Genomic DNA, 19,870 nt, shown 5'->3' with positions numbered 1-19,870 from the left:
GTATATTCTTGTATATTTTGTACATTCTTCCAAATTTGATATCATCTTTTTTTGTGTGTATATATATATTTTTTTACCTGATTCTGTGCTACTGCGACAAGGTGATTTCACATACGCGGGCTAAATAAACATCTTATGTCTTGTCTTATGTCTTAATATACATTTGTGTGAAATTGTGTTGCGTGAGGCCACCTGTCCATGAAGTTTGACCTTTGACCACCAAAACAGTTCTTCCTTTACAGACAAGCATTGACCCGAGGTGTGAGGGACCTTCGGCCACTAACAGAGAATCACTTAACCCTTGTGTCCAGGTGGAAGACTGCGCCAAAATTGAAGAAAGATTTTTTATTTTATTTTTTAAATATTACATTCATAAGACAGGGCCTGATGGGCACACTGACAACTCCAAAACATCCTCCACAACTGTCACTAGTGAGGAGGCAGAAAAATACGTCAGCTGATTGTAACAACATTTCTGCTGTGGCGTTAAGAGTCATTTGTTTCAGAATTTCAGCTCTGAGCAAGAACTTACAATGAAGGTGTTTGTATTCCCTCCCCAAACACACCAACAGCACAAGCAAAAGGCCAGCCTAAGCACATTTTTATCATTTGCAATGTTGCACCATCAAGGTAACAAACTTCAAGGACAGTGAATGGAAATGGGTTTAGGGCCATCATCAACTAGCAACAGAAAGCATTATATCCTGGAACGGAAATGTAAAAGAACACTTGCTTTTAATGTTATTTTATTTAAATATTTGATCGTTTCTGGAATACAGTTTACTTCTGATTTGTTTTTTGTTTTTTTTGTTTTTTTTGAAAAAGCCAACAGATATTGAGAGCTGAACTGTTTCCTTTTCTTATTCCAATCAAAACCCCTCCAAAATGCCAGCCATTACCGTCTTCGCCCTCACATCCTCTGCTGTAAACAGATGAAGGTCAGACATGATAGTCCTGTATGTGAGCCTGCAGTCACCTCAATAATTTGTTCAGTATTTTATGATTCCGTCTTGTGGGGCTCAAATTCCTCTTTTTTCCCCCCAAATTTGGAGGTTGTTGGGAACAACCAGAAGGGGGCACATGAGTCTCAGCTTTAAATGTATTATTTCCAGAGCTGCACTAAAGTCAGCTCCCCTTTCCTCAGGATTGTCTAATGTATGTTCCTGGTGTTTTAATTTGCTCACTGTGAGGTTTTACTTGTCTGCTACACACATCCTGACTTTAGTGCATTTCATTTACATATGTGCTAAAGTCAGTGGCACAGTGGAGAGGTGATGCCTCAAAGCAGCAGCTGGGTTTGTGTCCGACTGGGGCCTTTCTGGGTGGAGTTTGCATGTTCTCTCTCTGGGTACTCCGGCTTCCTCCCACCATCCAAAGACTTGCTCATTAGGTTCATTGGTGATGGTTGTCTTGCTCTCTGTGTTAGCCCTGTGATAGACTGATGACCTGTCCAGGGTGTATCCCACATTTCTCCCACTGACAGCTGGGGTAGGCTCCAGAAACCCCCGGCGGTTATATAAGATGAGAATGAGGATGTGCATAAGTCAAGTAAAGTTGCAATTCAGAGCGTTTGCACGTAAGATTATCTACTTAACTCAAGAGTGCTAAACTAATATACTGCGATGATAAACACTGTGTTTGCCGTGCAGAGTTAACTGTTAACACACACTCACAACATGATGACTCAATTTTTCCCGTACCAAAGCGTGGCCTTTTGTTGACTGGTGGGAAAATAAACCGGTCGCTTTGAGGCCTGCAGTCCTGCTGGTGTTAAGCCATGATAATTTTGCTTCAGGCCCCACAGGGCTTATAAAACTGCCCCTGATTTTTTTTTTCTTTTTTTTTTTCTCATTGTCTATCTCCTAATGACTAATGAGAGGCTGACTCATACATGATACTGTTTGCTTTTTAGTCATCACTCTCTTTGTTGGGAAAAGTTCTCAGTGAGTAACTTTCAGAATTAGTACATGATGAGAGTGTAGGCTCTCCATATGTGGATGTCTTGATTAAATCCTGATAATGAGGTGCCAGGTTCAGGACTTTCTAAATGCCTAAAGTCTTATTTTTCACCAGAGTGCAGTTTATGTCCAGTTCACAGCTCCCTGGCGCCTCCTCCAGCTCTGATCCTTACTGCGTTTGACTGCTCCCCACTCATCAGGCAGAAAAAGTAGATTCAAGCCGCACCAGGAGGAAAAGCGAACAAACCGTGGAGCGGTTTTCTCTCCAACTCTTCGCACGCCTGTGCGTCAAGGCTTCGAGTCTGGCGCTGATCAGATAGCCAGAGAGGAGCCAGACGAGGAAGTTGGGAGGAGGGACCAGGGCAGTGGCGTGGTGTGCACGGAGAAGGGAGTTTATATTGGATTCTTCTGACGCCTCCAGCGCTGTAGAGTCGCAGGATCTCTTAAATCTTGATTGAGTTCTCTATAAACGGCATGTGCGCTTCAGGGGACGCAGGGCTTCAGATTGTGTCAGCGCAGATTTGACACGCTGCCTTTTTAAGAAAGCTACACACCTTTGCTGTCAATGCCAGCGCAGGTAGAGGATCCCGGAAGAACTCGTTGTGCAGGTTGTTTGCATAGCCTTTAATTTTATTTTAACGAACATCGATGGACTCGTTTGTCTTCTTTAAAAAGTAGTTATCCACTCTCCGAGTCGTTGATTGAAGCGAACGAACGAAAGGAAAATGAAGGAACCGTGGAAAAAGAAGCTGTACGTGTTGATGGATCTGCTGTGCGTTTTAGTTGGTAAGTGACGGACACTGAGTCCTAAACTGTACGTCAGCATAATCTGCTCCATGTATCTGTCTACGAGCTGCACTTCTAAATTGTCAACAGGGATTACGAGCCATGTATTTGTGGTGACAGCAGTTTCTAGTTAAGAGGTCAGTGTGTTTGAGTGTTTTGCAGCCATGACAGCAAGTTAGGAACTTGTTTATTAACATTGTTTATTTGCACTTTAAGGTGACGTTATGAATCAGACTGAAGGTCATCTGCCTTCCAGCTGTTTTGTCCCAGTCTAATTTCTTTAAATGGCAAATGTAGGAACTGCACACATTGAGGTTTAACCCTCAAAGAGCAGCCTGTTTCTTTATGCAGATCAGCGCATGAATATTTCAGCCTCGGTGACATGAAAATGCACCAAGGCAAAACTTCCTCCTCATCCTCTTCCTCCCAGGCTGCATGCCCATTCACCACAAACTTTTTTTACAGGACTTTGCAGAGGCTCGGGAAGCTGAATGTTTGTTTATGGAAATTTGATATGCATGTCTGTGCCCCGCTTATTCCTCAGTTTCTTCAATATTTTGTCTGCCAGGAATCCTCTGAAGAATGTTCCCACTTCCTGTACACAGTGCACTTTTTGACATATGACTTCCACTTGTGTTGCACACACTGCTGTTTTGCTCTTCACCTCAGACTGAAATCAGTTTTCAGGTTTCAGTTTTCTTTTCCGGTGCCGCCGCGGGAACTTGAGGACATCCTCACCGTTTCTGGTCTCCTCCTCTGTTTGGACATTGAATAAATAATGAAACGGTGAAAAAAAAGAATCATACCGGTTCACATTAGCAATAGCTGTTGATATGTATGATATGCTGTATGGAGGAGCAGGTATTGCAGATGATCGTGAAGTACTTCAGTTGTTGATATTTAATCGACCAGGTTAGCAGGACTTGATAAAAGATGGTGATTTTGAAGGTTAATTTATTCATCAGTACGCAAATGGATGAAATAATTACTTTTAAATGTTTAAATAATTCAAAGAATTGTTAAATAATTCATAAACTAATACATGAGTCCACTAATTACAATAATTGGATCTTTTAAAAATGACCACACACATCACGTGGCAGTGGTGGTTCTGCATAGAGATCGTGATAACCTTCTAATATGAAGACAACAAATGAGAGGAAATCTTCCCTGAGACTCTTGGAAGACCTTGTTTTCAGATGAAGCCGCGGTGATCATGTGTATATGTGGAATGTACCACTGTAGTGGGACATCGGGTTTCTGTGTTAATGCCACAAGCCCATCACAGACGTGCTGTTGCCTAATAGTCTGGTGCTTGGTGGCACGTTCATCCCTCGCTGTGTCTGCACTAGCGAAGAATGGAGAGGTCGGGGGAAGGATGGAGACGGGCGGGATGGCTTTCAGACCCCCACCTCCAGTTTATCCAGAGAGCTTAGGGGGTGTTTTTTTTTTTTTTCTCCTATCGGGGGACGCATCTGCAGACTGCTGAACTTGATAAGCCCTCACCATGTCGCTGTCACAGGCCTGAGATTAACGTCTGGGGCTGGTTGGTCCGGTCTGGATGGCTGCATCCCACCCTTCCTCTCCTTACGCTCCTGCCACCCACGTCACTCACCCAAATAATCATCAAGTCAACCCCAAGCTTATGCGAGGTTGCCGCAGCCATGCAATAACTACATGATGGAGCTTGTAATTATGCGGCCCATTAGTCTGTATGGAAACAGAGGTTTAAGTCGGGTTTTGTCTGCATTCTGGGTCTGTTCACATTTTCTGCAGTAAACCCAACTAATTTGCTTGCTGCTGTTTAACAGAAACAATCTTTATCCTTCTTAACAGGCCAGAGTGACATTGGAAAGTGCTTTATAATGATGAGTCACTGAGGTTACTGAACCTGTTCTGAGAGCTTGGCTGTAACAGAAACAAAGCACCACAAATGCTTCATCCATTCTAGCCGTGGTAGTTCAAGGTGTCCTCCTCAGGGAATGTGCCGTGATTAGAAACCTACGATAAGTTGTGTTTTCATAACAGATGTGACATGGTACAGAGACCTCCGCAGTGGAAAGGATTAGGAAATCCAAAGGCACCAGAAACAGACAGCAGTTTCTTTGGCATGCTCTCTTTCACTCACACCCTGCCGTGCCCTGCCCAGGTCAGACTACCAACAGTTGCCATCATATGGATGGATGTGCCTCCTTTTGTTTATTTATTTATTTATTTATTACAACACAGTTACTGAGCTACTTAATGAAGAAACTGGCTGCAAGATGGCAGCCTATGGGGCAAGGACATAAAAATCCCGTCTGATCTGTTGCGGGAGACAGTTGCGCAGTTCGAATATCTGCCTTGTTCTTGAATTTGTGGTTCATTGTGAGTTCATTATGAGCTCTTGGCCTCCATTCTTCCTCTCCATTCTTTCTGCAGCATGTCCTCCCCCTCTCCTCCTCGTCTCGACTGTGTAAGTCAACACTCAGTCAGCATGTTCAATAGATGGTGGGTGTTGGCTCAGAGCGCACACAGGGAGGGAAGCCCAGCTTTTAACCTCAGCTCGTATTCACTGGCACGGTACTGCAGGTGTAATGAGTTGTGTAGGAGTTAGAGGAGGAGTCACAACTCCTATTACTGCATGACTCATACGCTGCTGTAGGCAGAATGAACTGCAGTAAACTATGAATTAGCGTAATGCATGGAAGACTCCTTGTAGTCGCATACTAAATGGCCTGGAGGCATGTTCATGCACTTTAGATTCTGATCATCTATAACTAACAGTGGTCCTCAGTAGGAGGGCTGTACAAGGCACAAAGGTTTTCTATTGTAAACTGAGCGACCAGTTTAAGTTACCATTATCTATTCACTTTGCATAGATGCAGCTTTTCTAGAAAGATGACACTGTATTTTGTCTTTTTGTGTCCTGTTGTACTCTACTGTTTTGTGTTTGTGGACGCAGTTGCTCCAGTGTGTCGGTTTCTTCTCCATCTCAGTTTCAAATGGCAACATTTTCTCATGATTTAATTTTTACGGAATAACACTTGATACAATAGAGCTGGCTCCCAGTGTCCCACAAAAGGAAGCTCTCAATGAGCTGCTACGAACTTCCTTGACATATTTTCCTTGTGTTAGACTGTGTATGTGTATGATTACGTGTATGTACCCACGTCCATGTCCTGTGCTTTGCCCTCGCTGCTTGCCGGTTTGTTGCTGAGGCCGTGCTGCAGCATCTCCGGGGAGATGGGCCTCTCATGTGGTTTTGTTGGGAAGACTGTTTGTCTAGTGTTCTCAGAGAAAGGCATCAAGGATGCTTGATGGGAATGGTTGTCCCCCTGAGAGCTGTGTCATGGAAACTGAAGCCCTTTTAACAAATGGGCTCGTTCCACTGAGACGTACGGTAAACTGTAAACCTAGTTGTTGTTGCTGTTTCTGATGATTTCCCAGAATGTGTGCGTGATTGTGGAAGTATTTCATGTAATGGATTTGATCAGTCATTCTCTAAAGTAAAAGAGGAACATTTGTTATGGTAGTACATTGTATCTACATTGTATCTAAGACATTAAAACCACAGGCCACAAAGGACAAACAACATTGCTTTGTTGCACCAGGGGAAATGCTAGGCACTTCCACCAGAGTAGGTTTTGAATGATCATCTTTCACATTAAAAGGGAAGCAAGTAAAACGTTGAAAAACTAAATGAAACAAATGTGAGGTAATGGGGTGACCTGTAATCCGAGGCAAATTTGGTAATTGCAGTAATTATGAGATTTGTCTCATTGGTTAAATAAGCATGCCATTTTCCCCACCGGTTTCATCCCACATCTTTTTTCAAGCTGTACTGAGAAGTAGCCAATATTTAGCAGTAGCCTTTTCTGTTGGAGTTAGGTGTCATCGTTACTTATCCTGTCAAGGATTTGGCCGAAACAGAAGGATGTCAGTGCTTGATTGACTATGAAGACTAATAACTGTTTAATGTGGCGCTGTATTTAAAGGTATCATTGAGTAAAAGACCCTACATGGATTACTTTACACCACCAATACAGATGTTCAGCAGGGTTAATATACTTATATTGTTGTTGATTAAGTGAAAACAAATGTTGTTCTTCCTTGAATTTAAAAAAAAAATGTAGTCCATCAGATGCGTGTGTAAACCAGTAACTTTGTCTCACCTGCATCTGAGTAACCCTCAGTATTTTATAAGTATTTAATCAGTTTTATTCGTTTTATTTGTCAGGGTCACTCCTTGTTATGTCTGATCAAAAGATAACTGAACTGTAAATGAGTTACCTTTGAGATGATATTTTATCCATCACAAGAAGCTACTAGTAGAAAGACAGCACAGACACTATAATCTCGTTATTCATTGTATGATAATGACAATAAAGGGCATTCTATTCTATTCTATTCTATTCTATTCTATTCTATTCTATTCTATTCTATTCTATTCTATTTTGTAAACAAATGATGTCATTCATAATTTAATAAATAAGATCCCTCTAAGATATATGTGATAGCTGAATTAATTTGATCAATTTGAACAAAACCAATATATTTGTTCAGCCTTCAGTCATTTCAAGTTTCATTATAGTTACAGTAAAGATCAGACTGACTTTTGACTTCACCCACAGACCTTCCTGGTTTAGGTTTAAACCTGTGTGGCCAGCCTCTTTTGATCCCTTCCAAAACCAGGCTCTTTGATCGTCAACCCAGATTTAGCTGCTCTCCCACCACTCACACAACCTTGTCCGCCGCCCCGTCTCCTTCTGCTCTGCCTGAAGCTAAGCATGCGTAAATGATGGACGGAGCGAAACAGTGGGATTAAAAATAAAGAATGGGCCACAGCGGCAGCAGGATTTGGTGTGACTGGTGAAGTTGGGCGTTCCTCGTGTGAATTAGAATTCCAGAGGCCAACGCCGGCAGAGGTTGAAGGCTCAGCACATACCTTCCACATTAGTCAGTCCAGCTTGGGGTGAGACAGTCAGAAAGAAGGAGCGTTCGGTTGTTATGTAGCCTTGCTGCCTGACTTTCAAAGAACTGCAGCATCTTCTGAGTTTGAATGTTTCAATCAAAAGGAATAAACAAAAAATTAAAAAAAAGTTAAACTTTAAAAACTCTGTCTTCGTCCATGAGGGGGGGTGAAAGCAGTGACAGATGAAAAAATAAAGCTAAAAGGAATGAGATGAAAACAAGAACTGTCAATAGAATAAAACCACGGATGAAAAACCGAAGGAATTACAGAAAAAAAAAACTTGCTGAGTGACCTTCGCGCTGAAAAGGCAGGAAACGAGAGTGGAAGAAATTAGTTGAAGGGGCAAACGTTCCAGCTGTGACCCTGAAGGAAAGCTTTTAGACCAAGCAGGGCAGCCCGGGGCCATGAGAACTTGTGCCTCACACACCTCGAAACGGCGCAAAATGAAAACCCTGGCTGTATGTTTTTCAGATTTGAGGGAAATAATTGTCCCGCCACATGGTTTTGCAGGTGCACCATGTTGGAGAAACCAGGCCGAGTAGGTGTGAGGTATGCTCAAACCACTGTCACGACTTCCAGATGACCACTGCAGTTTGACTCCAGGTGTCAACCTGTTTTAGAGTGGAAAAAGAAGAAATAGCAAAGGAAGAGAAACAACTAGACAGAGTGGATGTGACAAGCCTAGAATCTCAGCCCCAGAGTGCGATTGTGGTCCAAATGGTCCTGGATAATTGCACATCTGCCAGCTAAATAAAGCATCACCCATTGAGGCCTCTATATTTACAACAGAGGGAGAAGTGTGTGGGAGGACGCTGCAATCAAGAGAGTGACAGACAGAAAGACGGAGGTTGCGGAGAGAAGAATGAATGACTTTGAATGAGAGAGAAAACCAGAATGGAGGATGTGATTCACCAGTGGTGGAAAAAAAATTGAAGGAAAGAGGGCAAATCTCTCCGCACACTGAAATCTTTGTTTGCCGGCAGGGTGTCAATTCATGCAAAGGTCTTCCGTCATGTTCTTGTGACTGTGCTGTATTCTTCAGATCATCTTGGCACACAGACGCAGCCGTGGTCTCTTCAGATTTATAATGCAGTAATACTCATTTCAACAAGGGGAAAACCCAAGGTGCCTCTGCGGATAAATGCTAACTTGCGGTCCGGTAAATGAAAAGCCCCAACGGTTCAAGAGATTGAACCAAAGCCTCTAAAGTTGGCCTTTCTTAATCTGAGTCAGGAAGGCTGCATCCTCCAACTTCAAACCCTCTCCCATTAGGGGCTCAGGCTGGAGGTTTCTGACTGGCAGCTGGAGATTAGCTTACTGGCCACATTCCAGACCGGCAGCATTTTCATTCCTCAATTCACTGAAGCAGGTGTCTACAAAGAAGAGAAAAAGGTCCTCCAGCCTTGATGTCTTCACCTCCGCATATAAATTGTTTATGATTTTCTCAGTGGAAGAGTCTGCCATGGCTGTCTGAGTTCAGCCCGAGTCAGAGACGCTGCTCGGGCCTTTAACCGGAGGCCGCTGTGGAGCAGTGTCAATTTGGGTTGTGGGATTGTCTCGTGGTGTGCTGGAAGCCTGTTTTGTGTGCCGATGGTTCTATTTTTGTCTGCGAGCTGTGTATGCGTGTGTCTGCTTTTCGAGAGACTGGCTGGTTTGTTTCCCGCAGATATCATCCACGGGGCCTGCTCATGACACGCACTCGCGTACGCACCTCGGGGCGTACCATTCCCTAGCCCATGACAGCGGGGCAGGATCCTCAAGTCATCATTTGACTTCAGCCAAACCCGGCTGAATTAGCTCAACATGTACTAATGCAGAAATGAAAAATGACAACATTTTTTTACACGTCTGGGGAGGTTTATTTAAGGCCAGGTGTCCTGACTTCGTTCAGCCCAAAAAAAATGTGTGGCAAACTGGCAAACTTCATGTTTGGTTAAGATGATTTTATAAGCATAAAAACCATTAGCATGTGGTTTACTTAAATGTATGTGATAGTCAGCGTTATAATGTTAGCGATGGACATGTAAAAGCAATTTGTCCTCCTGTGGGCTTGCTAGGTGCGTGCGCTGCTCGCACTTCGCTTTGAAGCTGTTCCCCTAATTTTTCTCCTACTTTACCGTGATTAATGGCCCTGCTCTGCTGAGTGTTAAAAGCTTCATGAAACAGTTTGCAGTAATGGCACAATACCGTTCAGCTGCTTTAAAGTGACATTCGCCAGTCTGCATTAAGTAAATAAACATGCCCCTGACTTACACAAGGTTACTACTTAATTATGAAAGCCTTTAGTATCTACAAGAACCACAACTAAAAGCCCCTTTTAGTTGTGCTCGCACTTCCACTTTTTTTTTTAATGCTGATCTTAATACAAAGCCAACATGAGAAGTTGGTATTGGCAGACATAATGAGTGGAAACAGATTTTACTGGTCCTGTTTCTCCTTCAGCTGTAATGGCCACAGAACAGTGGATTCTGCCCCTCAGCTCCAAGGAAGGACAACATTTGTTTTCATGTCACACAATACAAACATTCACATGTTATTTTTTTTTCCAAATACAGCTTTAAGGTATTTGACGTGCTGCATTAATCTCACTCACATACTGGGAAAAAACCTGGGAGTTTTCTGAGAGTTCAAAAGTCTTTCAGTATATTTTTTTTACAGACTACATCAGAACATCAGAGTACTGGTCAAAATAATAACCCCTGTAATGGCATGGTTCTGTTTGATTTGAGTTCAAGCTTTTGTCACTGGCTAGGAGGAGAAGGAAAGCAGCAGTTGCTTCTTGACACTCCGGTCTTGCCAGCTGGAAGCAGGATGCAGGATACAGATGCAGAAGCTGCCACCCAAAAGCCACATCAGTAAATCCATATCTGGCTGCTCCCCTGTGGTGCCTGAGACAGGATGTTCGTTAAATACAGGAGGCTTACCAGAAACTCTGCATTGTGCTGAGGTTGTCATGCACAGGATTTCGTGGCACTAAGAGGAAAATATGTGGAATGAGACTTAATAGGTCACCACATCCTAACGTGGCTGGTGGATGTGCACCACTCATGTCATGGATGGTGGGAATCTGCAGTATATGGACAGGTGTCACCCAGCTGCTCCTTGCACAGTATTAGGATAAAGGGCGGAAGGTACTATATATAGATGCACTGAGGAGGTGTTTTATAGTTTTATACTTAGCTGTAAAATCAGTCAGAAATGTATGGTTACTGCTTGTGTTGATCATGTTTCGTAGACTATCTGGAGTTGGATGCTAGTTATATTAGCCTGACTTGTCTGATAACACTGATTAAAGTTCAAGAGATGTAAAACACTGGGGGGGTGGGGTGGGGGTTACGACTCCACCTGACTCCCAGCTAATACACAAAAGATTACACCTGTAATTATGCATAACCCAAGCAACACATTTAGAACGGTAGAGTTGCTATGAATGGGGAAACTGGCTCTATAGAGGCTGAATAGAGTGTTGTTGTTTTTTTCACCAGGGTGTAGACATGTTTCTTTCTTTTGTGCGACTCAACTCATTTTTAGAGACAGCCTCAAGTGGCCATCCAAGGAACTGCAGCTTTTGTCCATTCTGCAGTGGCTTCATTTATGTTATGTTTACTGCTTATTTAATACCAAATACCAGTGGTAGTAACCATTACATGAGTCAGAACTTAATGTTCACTGGCTAATGTTTACAAGAGGCTTTGCAAAGCGGTTTGTGAAGCGTGGGAGTGATGAAACCTGTCTGGAGCCCTTTGTCTGCTTGGGCAGATGTATTTTTAAGGAAACACAATGCTTTAAATTTGTCGGGAAGTGTGATTCCTCCCATTATTAAATATGGCATTTTTAAGTTAGTTGCTATCTCCTTTTGAGTTTTTTTAAAATTTTATTTATTTATCTTGCCTGAACCCTGCTCCTCCAAGGTCAGGTTACCAAAAGTCGACGTTCAATGGTGTTTATTCAATTGGGCTCTATTGTTTATTCTGCTCCCCACACAAAGCTTCTATTTTGCTGCTGCCTTTCCTCACTGAGTCAGAACGACTCTTTGTCTTTATAGTGTCTGTGGACAGCATGTGTGCGACTGGCATGTCACTAAACAATAACCTCACTCATTTCGTGCAACTTTTACACGATGTCAGACAGGAACAATACATGCTGCTGTACATCTGCCACCTGGATCGGCTTTCATGATATTGTTTAGTCACACTAGTGTCTGACTTTGAGACAGTAGTAGTAGTCTCTAGTCTTTGCAGAGAGATTGTCTCCCTACAAAGTAAGAGTTCAGTTTCGCAAAATGTCACCAAATGTGTTCTGTCAGTATTCACACGTTGACAGTAGACTGTTCCACGTCCGCCACGACAGGTGGAATTAAACACTGGTGCCACGGAGCGTTCACCTAAGCTGAATCCTGATCCACCTCCCAGCTGTATATTTTCTTTTAGGCCCAGTCTTCGTGGTCTCTCATCAGTCAGTCTCGCTGGACGTCCTCCTGGACTTGTGTCAGCTGCAGGTATTTCTTGAAAGAAAGGGAGGGGTGCGCTGTTCATTTGCACAGAAATGTAATACTGTTGGTGAGTGCACTTTTCAGTTCTGTACAGTGCTGTTATTCTTGCGTTTAGCTTGCGGCTGCTAGGCATTTCCATAGTGGCCTGTTTGCCTGTTACATTGGATATCTGGGTGGAGAGTGCATTCCTTTCTAGGTCTGCAACCCATGATTATTTTCAGCAGTTTGTCATTTAACTATTGACTCCGAGTAGTCAATGGACATCTGAAGTCATGGTTACACTCAATGGAGATTTGTCTATTTTCTTCCGGCAAACATCCTTTGGAATTTCCAGTGACATGTTATGAAGAAAAGCAACTAAATTCCTACATTTGTTATTGTGTCTGCTGCTGGAGGAGTTGCTGTTGAGATGCAGATGATGATTCTCCCGACATGCTTTTTAAATCTTCCTTAAGTGCAGTTAGTTTTAGAGAAACAGCATTCATAACGTCAAAGCCTCGTGTGCATGTGTGTTGGCATGAGAGGAAGATGGCAAGTGTGTGTGTGGTTTTTTTTTTTGGGATTGTTGTTTCTGGACATCTCAAGGACATCATTCTTGCCCCCAGGAGCCCTGAGCTGCTATATTTGGTCTTATTTTTTGCGCACAGCCGCATCCTTCAAAAGTGTCAGCACAGCTGTGTGTGTGTGTTGTGTCTGCGGTAATTTATGTACAGTCTTGTAAGTGTTTGTACACTCAGGGGTATGTGTGTGATGTGTGATTTTTACATGTGCGGCCGTATATGAAAGCTATTTTCCACTGTTTATTTTTGTAATCCCTCGCCGTGCATTTCTGCCCCGACATTTAACTACCAAATGTTTTTTCTTTTCCTCCTTCTGGGTTGTTTCCATCACTGTGAGTTTAGAACCCAGGATGCAGGGAGAGAAAACAATTTAGCTGGTCTTAGAGAAACATTTTCACTTTCCGACTTAGGAAGTGATGTAATGTCTGAAATCCTGTAGAAAAACAGACAAATATGTTGCATGAGAATTTTTTAGACTGCTATCTTCAACCTAAAACCAGGAGTACCAAATTGTGAAGGCAGCATTTATCTAATTTCTCCAAATATAGTCAATAACCTCATGTGTTTGTTTTTGCTCCAGCGGCACTGCCTTCCATCATTATGGCCATCGTGTACAAGCCATATCAAAGGGGGATTTACTGTGACGACGAAAGCATCAAGTACCCCCTGAAACCAGACACCATCACCCATGGCATGCTGGCGGCCGTCACCATCTCCTGCACCGTGGTCATTGTAAGTGTCACTGCCGTTTTGCAGAACATTTTATTTCTTCTCACAGCAGTTTTTTTTTTTTTTTTTTTTTTTTTTTTTTTTTGATACGGTTAAAATCCAAATCGTGGCACATTTACAGGGCATGACTCATTTAACAACATCCTGTGCTGTTTTCTTAATTCATAAATTTAGGAAGTGAGTGTTGCTGTGTGAGTAAGAAAAGCTATTTTCCTGTAATGAGGCAAAAAACTGCAAAGTAATGAAATGTTCACTTTTTGTTTTCTTTCCTCAGATCTCCTCTGGAGAGGCTTATTTGGTTTACAGCAAGAGGATTTACTCTAATTCAGACTTTAACCAGTATGTAGCTGCACTCTACAAGGTAGTGGGAACATTTTTGTTTGGCGCATGTGCCAGCCAGTCACTGACGGACCTTGCCAAGTTCACCATTGGCCGCCCGAGACCAAACTTCATGGCCGTGTGCGCCCCGAAGGTCTGCACGGGGTACATGTTGGAGATCAACTGCACTGGCAATTCTGGGGACGTCACAGAGTCCAGGTAGGAGGAAAGGAATACTGTGCACTTTGTTGAGGACGGGAATGTCTTATGTGATGCAGTTACATTTCGTTTGTCTTCTTTTTTTCCAGATTGTCCTTCTACTCTGGTCACTCCTCTTTTGGCATGTACTGCATGCTCTTCTTAGCGGTGAGTGCAACATAGAGCCTCGAGAAACACTGAAAGCCCTCAAACGATGTGAAAATGTGCATCTGTATGCACAGTAAAAATGACAAAATCCCCAGATAGACTCATCTGAAAATATGGTCATGGATTTAGATCTGTGCTCCTGGGCTAATTGTTGAGAAGGAGAAAATGTTTTTTTCCTGTGGACATGAAAGGACAAGGGTACTGAGAAAGTGCGTGCATAGTGACAGAGACCTGGAAACTTCTGCAGACTTTTTCCCGGCAATGACGAAGGCGACGCAAGTGCTGTATTCTGTCTTTCAGGCCTGTCTGGTTCATTGTGCCTGGCCTCGCTGCTTTGTGATAAAAGCCGGGCCCCGGCGCCATGAAACAAGTTCCAAGCAAAGCAGTCTTTTTCAGTTGAAAAGACGCATAATCTCCAGCCAGTGTCCATTCCTGTCAGTAGTTTGGCCTGCACTCTGTTTTGCCAAGCAAATGCCGCGGACAAAGGGAGCTAGGCTGTGATATCCAGCCTGTGTCCTGTTGGTGGCTAGAAAAAGCGTTGAGAGCAGAGTGTGGCTGCATGGCGGGGAGACTGTGGTGTGATGCCAGTGTTTGCACCTTCAACGGCAGTCGAGCAGAAGCTCAAGGAACTTTGTTGTGGTGCCAGTTAAATAGTTTTTTCCAGTAAAAAATCTGTCACACCGTATTGGACATAAATTAGGTTCCCAGTGAACACCTTTTTAGATTTAAATCCGATTTGACACTTACCAGCTGCTGTTGTTGTTCACAAGAGACACAAAATCACCTTCTAAAAGAATGTGCTTTTTGTTATTAGCGTTTGGATCAAGATTGCATATACAGCCGAACCTGATATCACCATAGGTCTCGTTAAGCAAATCTAGAGATGGCAGAAATTTGACTGCTGTACTGCACTGTATCATGATATGTCAACGCAAACGGGGAATGCCCTAGACACCGGTTACATTATATTGTAATAGCTCTTTTTTTGGTCTGATAATCTTTTTGCGGTCCACAATTTGCTAACGGGGTATTTTTTGCTCTCTTTCCCACTACAGCTTTACGTGCAGGCAAGACTAGCAGCTAAGTGGGCCAGACTTCTCCGGCCCACCATCCAATTCTTCCTGGTGGCCTTCGCGGTGTATGTGGGTTACACCCGAGTTTCTGATTACAAGCACCATTGGAGCGACGTGCTGGTGGGCCTGCTGCAGGGAGCGCTTGTTGCTGCACTCAATGTGAGTCTCCAGGACGACGTCTTTCAAAGAAAACACTGCAGCAGTCAGTGATTCCTACATGAAACTTTCATATGGCAGTAAATATTTCCACCCGAGGAAACATCTATGGTATTATGTAAAGTCCTAATTAAAACACAGTCAAATTTTCAAAATTTACTTAAGCTTTGACCCTTGACATCGTTTGCTTTTAGCTAAGAAACATGTGTTGAAAATTATTGGCCACACAGAAAGCTTTATAGAATTCAGTTTTGACATCTCCTTTTCTGTGAAGTAGCTCCAGGATCCCACCTGATGACACCTTAACCTTAACTCGTACCCTTGTGGTTTCCAACTTTTGGAAAAGCAAACATGGGAGGGAGTCTTCAAATCATTAAAATGACCTTGAATGGAAATCTTACTGTTAGCAATACTCCAAGGAGAACAGCCACCGGTGAAACCGTATATCAGCTTTATTTAAAATCTACATAGACAGGAAATATGAGGAAAGTTAACAGTGTCAGCAGCGTTGAGTGTCCTGACGCAAACCCACAAGCTCACACCTGGCAGGTCCCACTTCATCCAGCTGGGCTTCTTTATTATTTGGCCACTTCCCTGTTTTGATTGAACCACCACGAGCACTGCCTTGTGGAAATTCTTAAGTGGTGTGCGTGTGTCTGTGCACATGTGTGTGTGTGTGTGTCTCCATGTATGATTAATTGGGATGTGAGCCCGCGCCTTTGGCCTTCGCAGTGCTGCGTGCAATTAGAGACCCTCCTGGGCATAGTGTTTTATGACCTACTAGGGCTGTACCTGCTCGCTGTGTGTTCCTCTCAGATGTGTGTTAGTTTGTCAGTGTTAGTGTGTCATTTACCAGCTGGGCACAGGCTGCTCCAGACATATGTAATCACAGTTTCCAGCCCTGCCCTTACCTCCGCTGTATCCCTTACATGTTTACACTCCGATCTCTGTGGGAAAAATATTTCCTTAGTGACCAACTGCTCTCCCCTTTCCCTCCTCTCTTTTCCTGTACAGGTGCGGTTTGTGTCAGATTTCTTTAAGAAGCGCCCTCCGCGTTCCACAAGGCCAGACCCAGCTGATAGCGAAGAGGCAGAGAGGAAACCCAGCCTTCAGATTGTGGACTCTGACCACGGCAACCATTACAACTACCACCACAGTCCGGGCAATGTGTGAAAGGGGACTGATGCTTTGGGGGGGAAAAAAGGCTGCAGCCTGCAGATCTCAAATCTGTGAGATAATCCAGGGATTTCTAACTTCATTGTGCGGTCAGCAGTGTTTAGTTCAGGGAATACCCTGGATCGTCTGTTGTCCTGACTCTGCAGGCTGCCTCCTATCCCAGAACTGTGTTAAATTCTTCAATCAACTCTTCGTATTTATGTCTGATAGGAGCAAAGCCTCCCTCTGTCCCAACCACTCACACCCCCCATGCTCCACTGGACTGACTGAGGCGGCTGCATCTCATCGCGAGGTGCCTTAGCCCCCCTCTCAAAGACACGATGACCTCCTTTTCTCCAGTGTGAGAGAGAAAGGAACTTGTTTTTAAGACATCATTATTGATGTTAAAGTGTATATGCTTAAAGCTGCATTAAGCAAAAGACTCTGAACCCACTGCAACAAGGCTGTGGTATGCTTTTTTCTTATTACATGCTTGAGACCAGCGTTTTAGCAAGCAGGCTGCGCACAACAGAAGAAGAGAAACAAGGGGAACAACCTCCCAATAAGTATCTCTTTCTTTGGCATAACACATGTTCCACTTTTTTTTTCTTATCACTTGTTTATTAGCCTCACCTGTGCCTGTAGTACAGTTATATATAATGGTGGCGTGGTTAAAATTTCACCTATATGAACTGATAACATCCGTATCAAACTGAAAGTGCCTTACAGGTGCACAGATGGGAACAGTCTGGTGTTGTTTCACACTGGGATCAGCTGTTCTTTCACTTTCACCACAGGTTGTTTATTTCATTCATATATCACTTAATGGAGCTTTAACACTTTCTTGTTTTTTGTCTAATTTCTTTATGTAGAGAATGTTGTTTCCAGCAGTAATTAAAGAAAAGTGAGAAGAAGGTTTGACGAGAATGTTTGGGAATGTGGGTGAAGGCGCAGTGATGTGGATGAGTTTCGTCGGTCATGCACCTTAAATTATCTGTTGCACAAATCGCAGCAGGTTGGCAGATATTCTTCATGAGCTCATCCTGATAGCAAAAGGCTCCCCAGAGCTGATTTCAACTCCCAGTTCTTAGTCATATTGGCTTCCTTCACTGTGACCAGTGCCAATTGATATAAAGTTAGGAAAGAACATATTGAGTCTTAAACTTTGTAGGCTCAAAGTAACCTTGAACAACAGCTCTGCTTTTCTAAAACGTAAGAACTTAATTGTGGCGCTTACTATTTATATTTCCCCCGTGTGAACCGGACTGCAGCGGTAGAAACCATTGATGAGAATGTCTTGTTATTTCTGCTGGACTTTATGTGTCATACCACTACTATATTAACATATGTGGCCTCTCTTTTCTTTTTGTTTTTTTTCTCTCTTTCGTTGTATAGTTTTGTTTTTTTTCACGAACAATAATCAAAGAAGGATGAGACAACCGTTTTGAAAATGGTGTTTAATTTATTTTATAAAGTTCTTTATTTGCGAAGTTGGAAATACCAGCTGGTGAGTTTTTTTTTTTTCTTCTCCTTGTGCAATCACCCCTGCTTGCCACTATGAGCCACAATTACTGTAGCTACTAATGCTATGAGACATGTTTCAACTTTTGTGAAGGATGTGTGTGTATGCATACACTACCAGTCAAATGTTTAGACACATCTTTTGTATGTTTTTACTTCATGTGTAGGTAGGTTTTAATTTCACCTGTAACAGTGTGCTTCGGTCCGTGCCTTCTCAGACTGGTGCTAGTTGGAGTTGCCACATAAAAAAAAGGATCCAATTCCCGGTCCAAACATAAGCCAGATGCCTTGGCAGGGCTTTTAAGGGCTGTTGTCATGATAAAGAGTTACATACCTAACTGTGTTTTTGAAGCTTGTAATAGTCCTCTGTTCCCACTTCAAAGATTTGCCTGTGTTCCTTTTCCCCTTCCTGTGTCGATAGATGGGGTTAATTTGTGGATAAGGTCTCCTGTACAATTCTCATACAGCATGCAGAACCCTGGAGGACTGACAATAGATCAGACAGACCACAAACCTGATAGGCTAGGGGCTAGGGGTAGACGGGAACACAGAGGGAATCTCACCTGGTAGTGATTGTGAGGCCTAAGCTGCAACTGGAGACGGGAGGGGTACAAAAGAAGGGGGAGGTGGTGGAGTGTGGGGTATCCCATGGTGAAGCTTGGTCCCTAAGGCCTTGCACACATCTAAAACACACGTTTACAACAAGAAACAGCTGGTTGCAATGAAGTGCTGTGCGAGCCCACTTCCCTGCTCCTTACATCTAAATCATCTGTGTATTACTCGGTCAGACCAATGGCACAAGTGAGGATGTAGAAATATGGGGTCTGATTGCTCTCCAGCTTTTTGGAAACCAGTGCTCTCAGCTGTTTATGTCACCGCATGTGTTTTTTGGCTCTTTTTGGTTCAGTATCTTCAGATGATTTTTTTTTTTTGTAGCTGTGTATATGTCAACTTATGGCTGTGGTTCGTGTTGCTTTGTTTTATAGATTACTATATCTATAGTCTTCAAACCAGAGATTTTTAAATAAAGATATCATCCACTTTAAGAGTTTTGTTTTAAGTGTATTATTTTATGTGACTGATGTGGAAAACAATATTTCCCCTTTTTGGGTAACAGATAGAGAGGTCTTTAAAGAAAAAGAAAAATAGAAAATTTTCAGTCTCCTGTTGGATAATTACCACATAGGTGATTGTCTTTCAGCTGACAACAAGTTGTTTAACCACAACTGATGCAATGAGTAGCTTCTCATTTCTTTAACCATCTGGAAAGGAACATCCCGTGGTTGTGGAAAATATTTTAGTCTGTTGGAGGAGGGTGAAATCGTTGGTATGTATGAAACAGAGAGCACATCTAAGGAAGGATAGTGGGAAATCATCGTCATCGAGGTAGAAATGTGGTCGGAACAAATCTTGATTGATTGTGATCTGCGATAATTTAAACATTTGGTGAAATTAAATAGAAGAAAAACAACAGTAGAGCTCATGTTTAATAGTGAAAGTAAGAACATTTCCACACATACAGTGCAAAGGGAACTCAAGGGATTGGGGCTGGAAAGCTGTGAAGCCTTAAGAAACCCACTGATCAGTGAGGCTAACCGGGGAAAACAGGCTTCAATTTTCAAGGGAGAATAAAGATTGAACTGGAAGAAGGTAATGTGGTCTGATGTGTCTAGAATGACCTGTTCCAGAGTGATGGGGCATCAGGGTAAGAAGAGAGATGATGGGAAAAGGTCAGAAGCAAAACAACAAGTTGGTTTGCCCAAAATGAAAAAGAATTTAACCGGATTTGTGGATTTGGTGCA

At 42.9% G+C, this 19,870-nt stretch overlaps 1 protein-coding gene across 2 annotated transcripts; it reads left to right on the top strand.

The window, feature by feature from the left end:
- Positions 1-1,627: 1,627 nt before the first annotated feature.
- plpp2b (phospholipid phosphatase 2b) lies at positions 1,628-19,114 on the top strand. 2 transcript variants are annotated; one of them, XM_047587791.1, is made up of 7 exons: positions 1,628-2,535; positions 2,637-2,744; positions 13,331-13,482; positions 13,754-14,016; positions 14,106-14,163; positions 15,219-15,395; positions 16,407-19,114. In XM_047587791.1, the coding sequence occupies exons 2-7, from the start codon at positions 2,684-2,686 to the stop codon at positions 16,563-16,565; spliced, it is 870 nt and encodes a 289-aa protein (XP_047443747.1). In that variant the 5' UTR covers positions 1,628-2,535; positions 2,637-2,683; the 3' UTR covers positions 16,566-19,114. The 2 variants fall into 2 exon arrangements, with proteins under 2 accessions (XP_047443747.1, XP_047443746.1); XM_047587790.1 differs by having other exon boundaries at positions 1,630-2,744.
- Positions 19,115-19,870: the final 756 nt, after the last annotated feature.

Source organism: Mugil cephalus, chromosome 6, assembly GCF_022458985.1.
Source record: "Mugil cephalus isolate CIBA_MC_2020 chromosome 6, CIBA_Mcephalus_1.1, whole genome shotgun sequence".
Taxonomy (NCBI): domain Eukaryota; kingdom Metazoa; phylum Chordata; class Actinopteri; order Mugiliformes; family Mugilidae; genus Mugil; species Mugil cephalus.
Note: the sequence above shows the minus strand (reverse complement) of the source record. Positions and strands in the feature narration are given on the sequence as shown.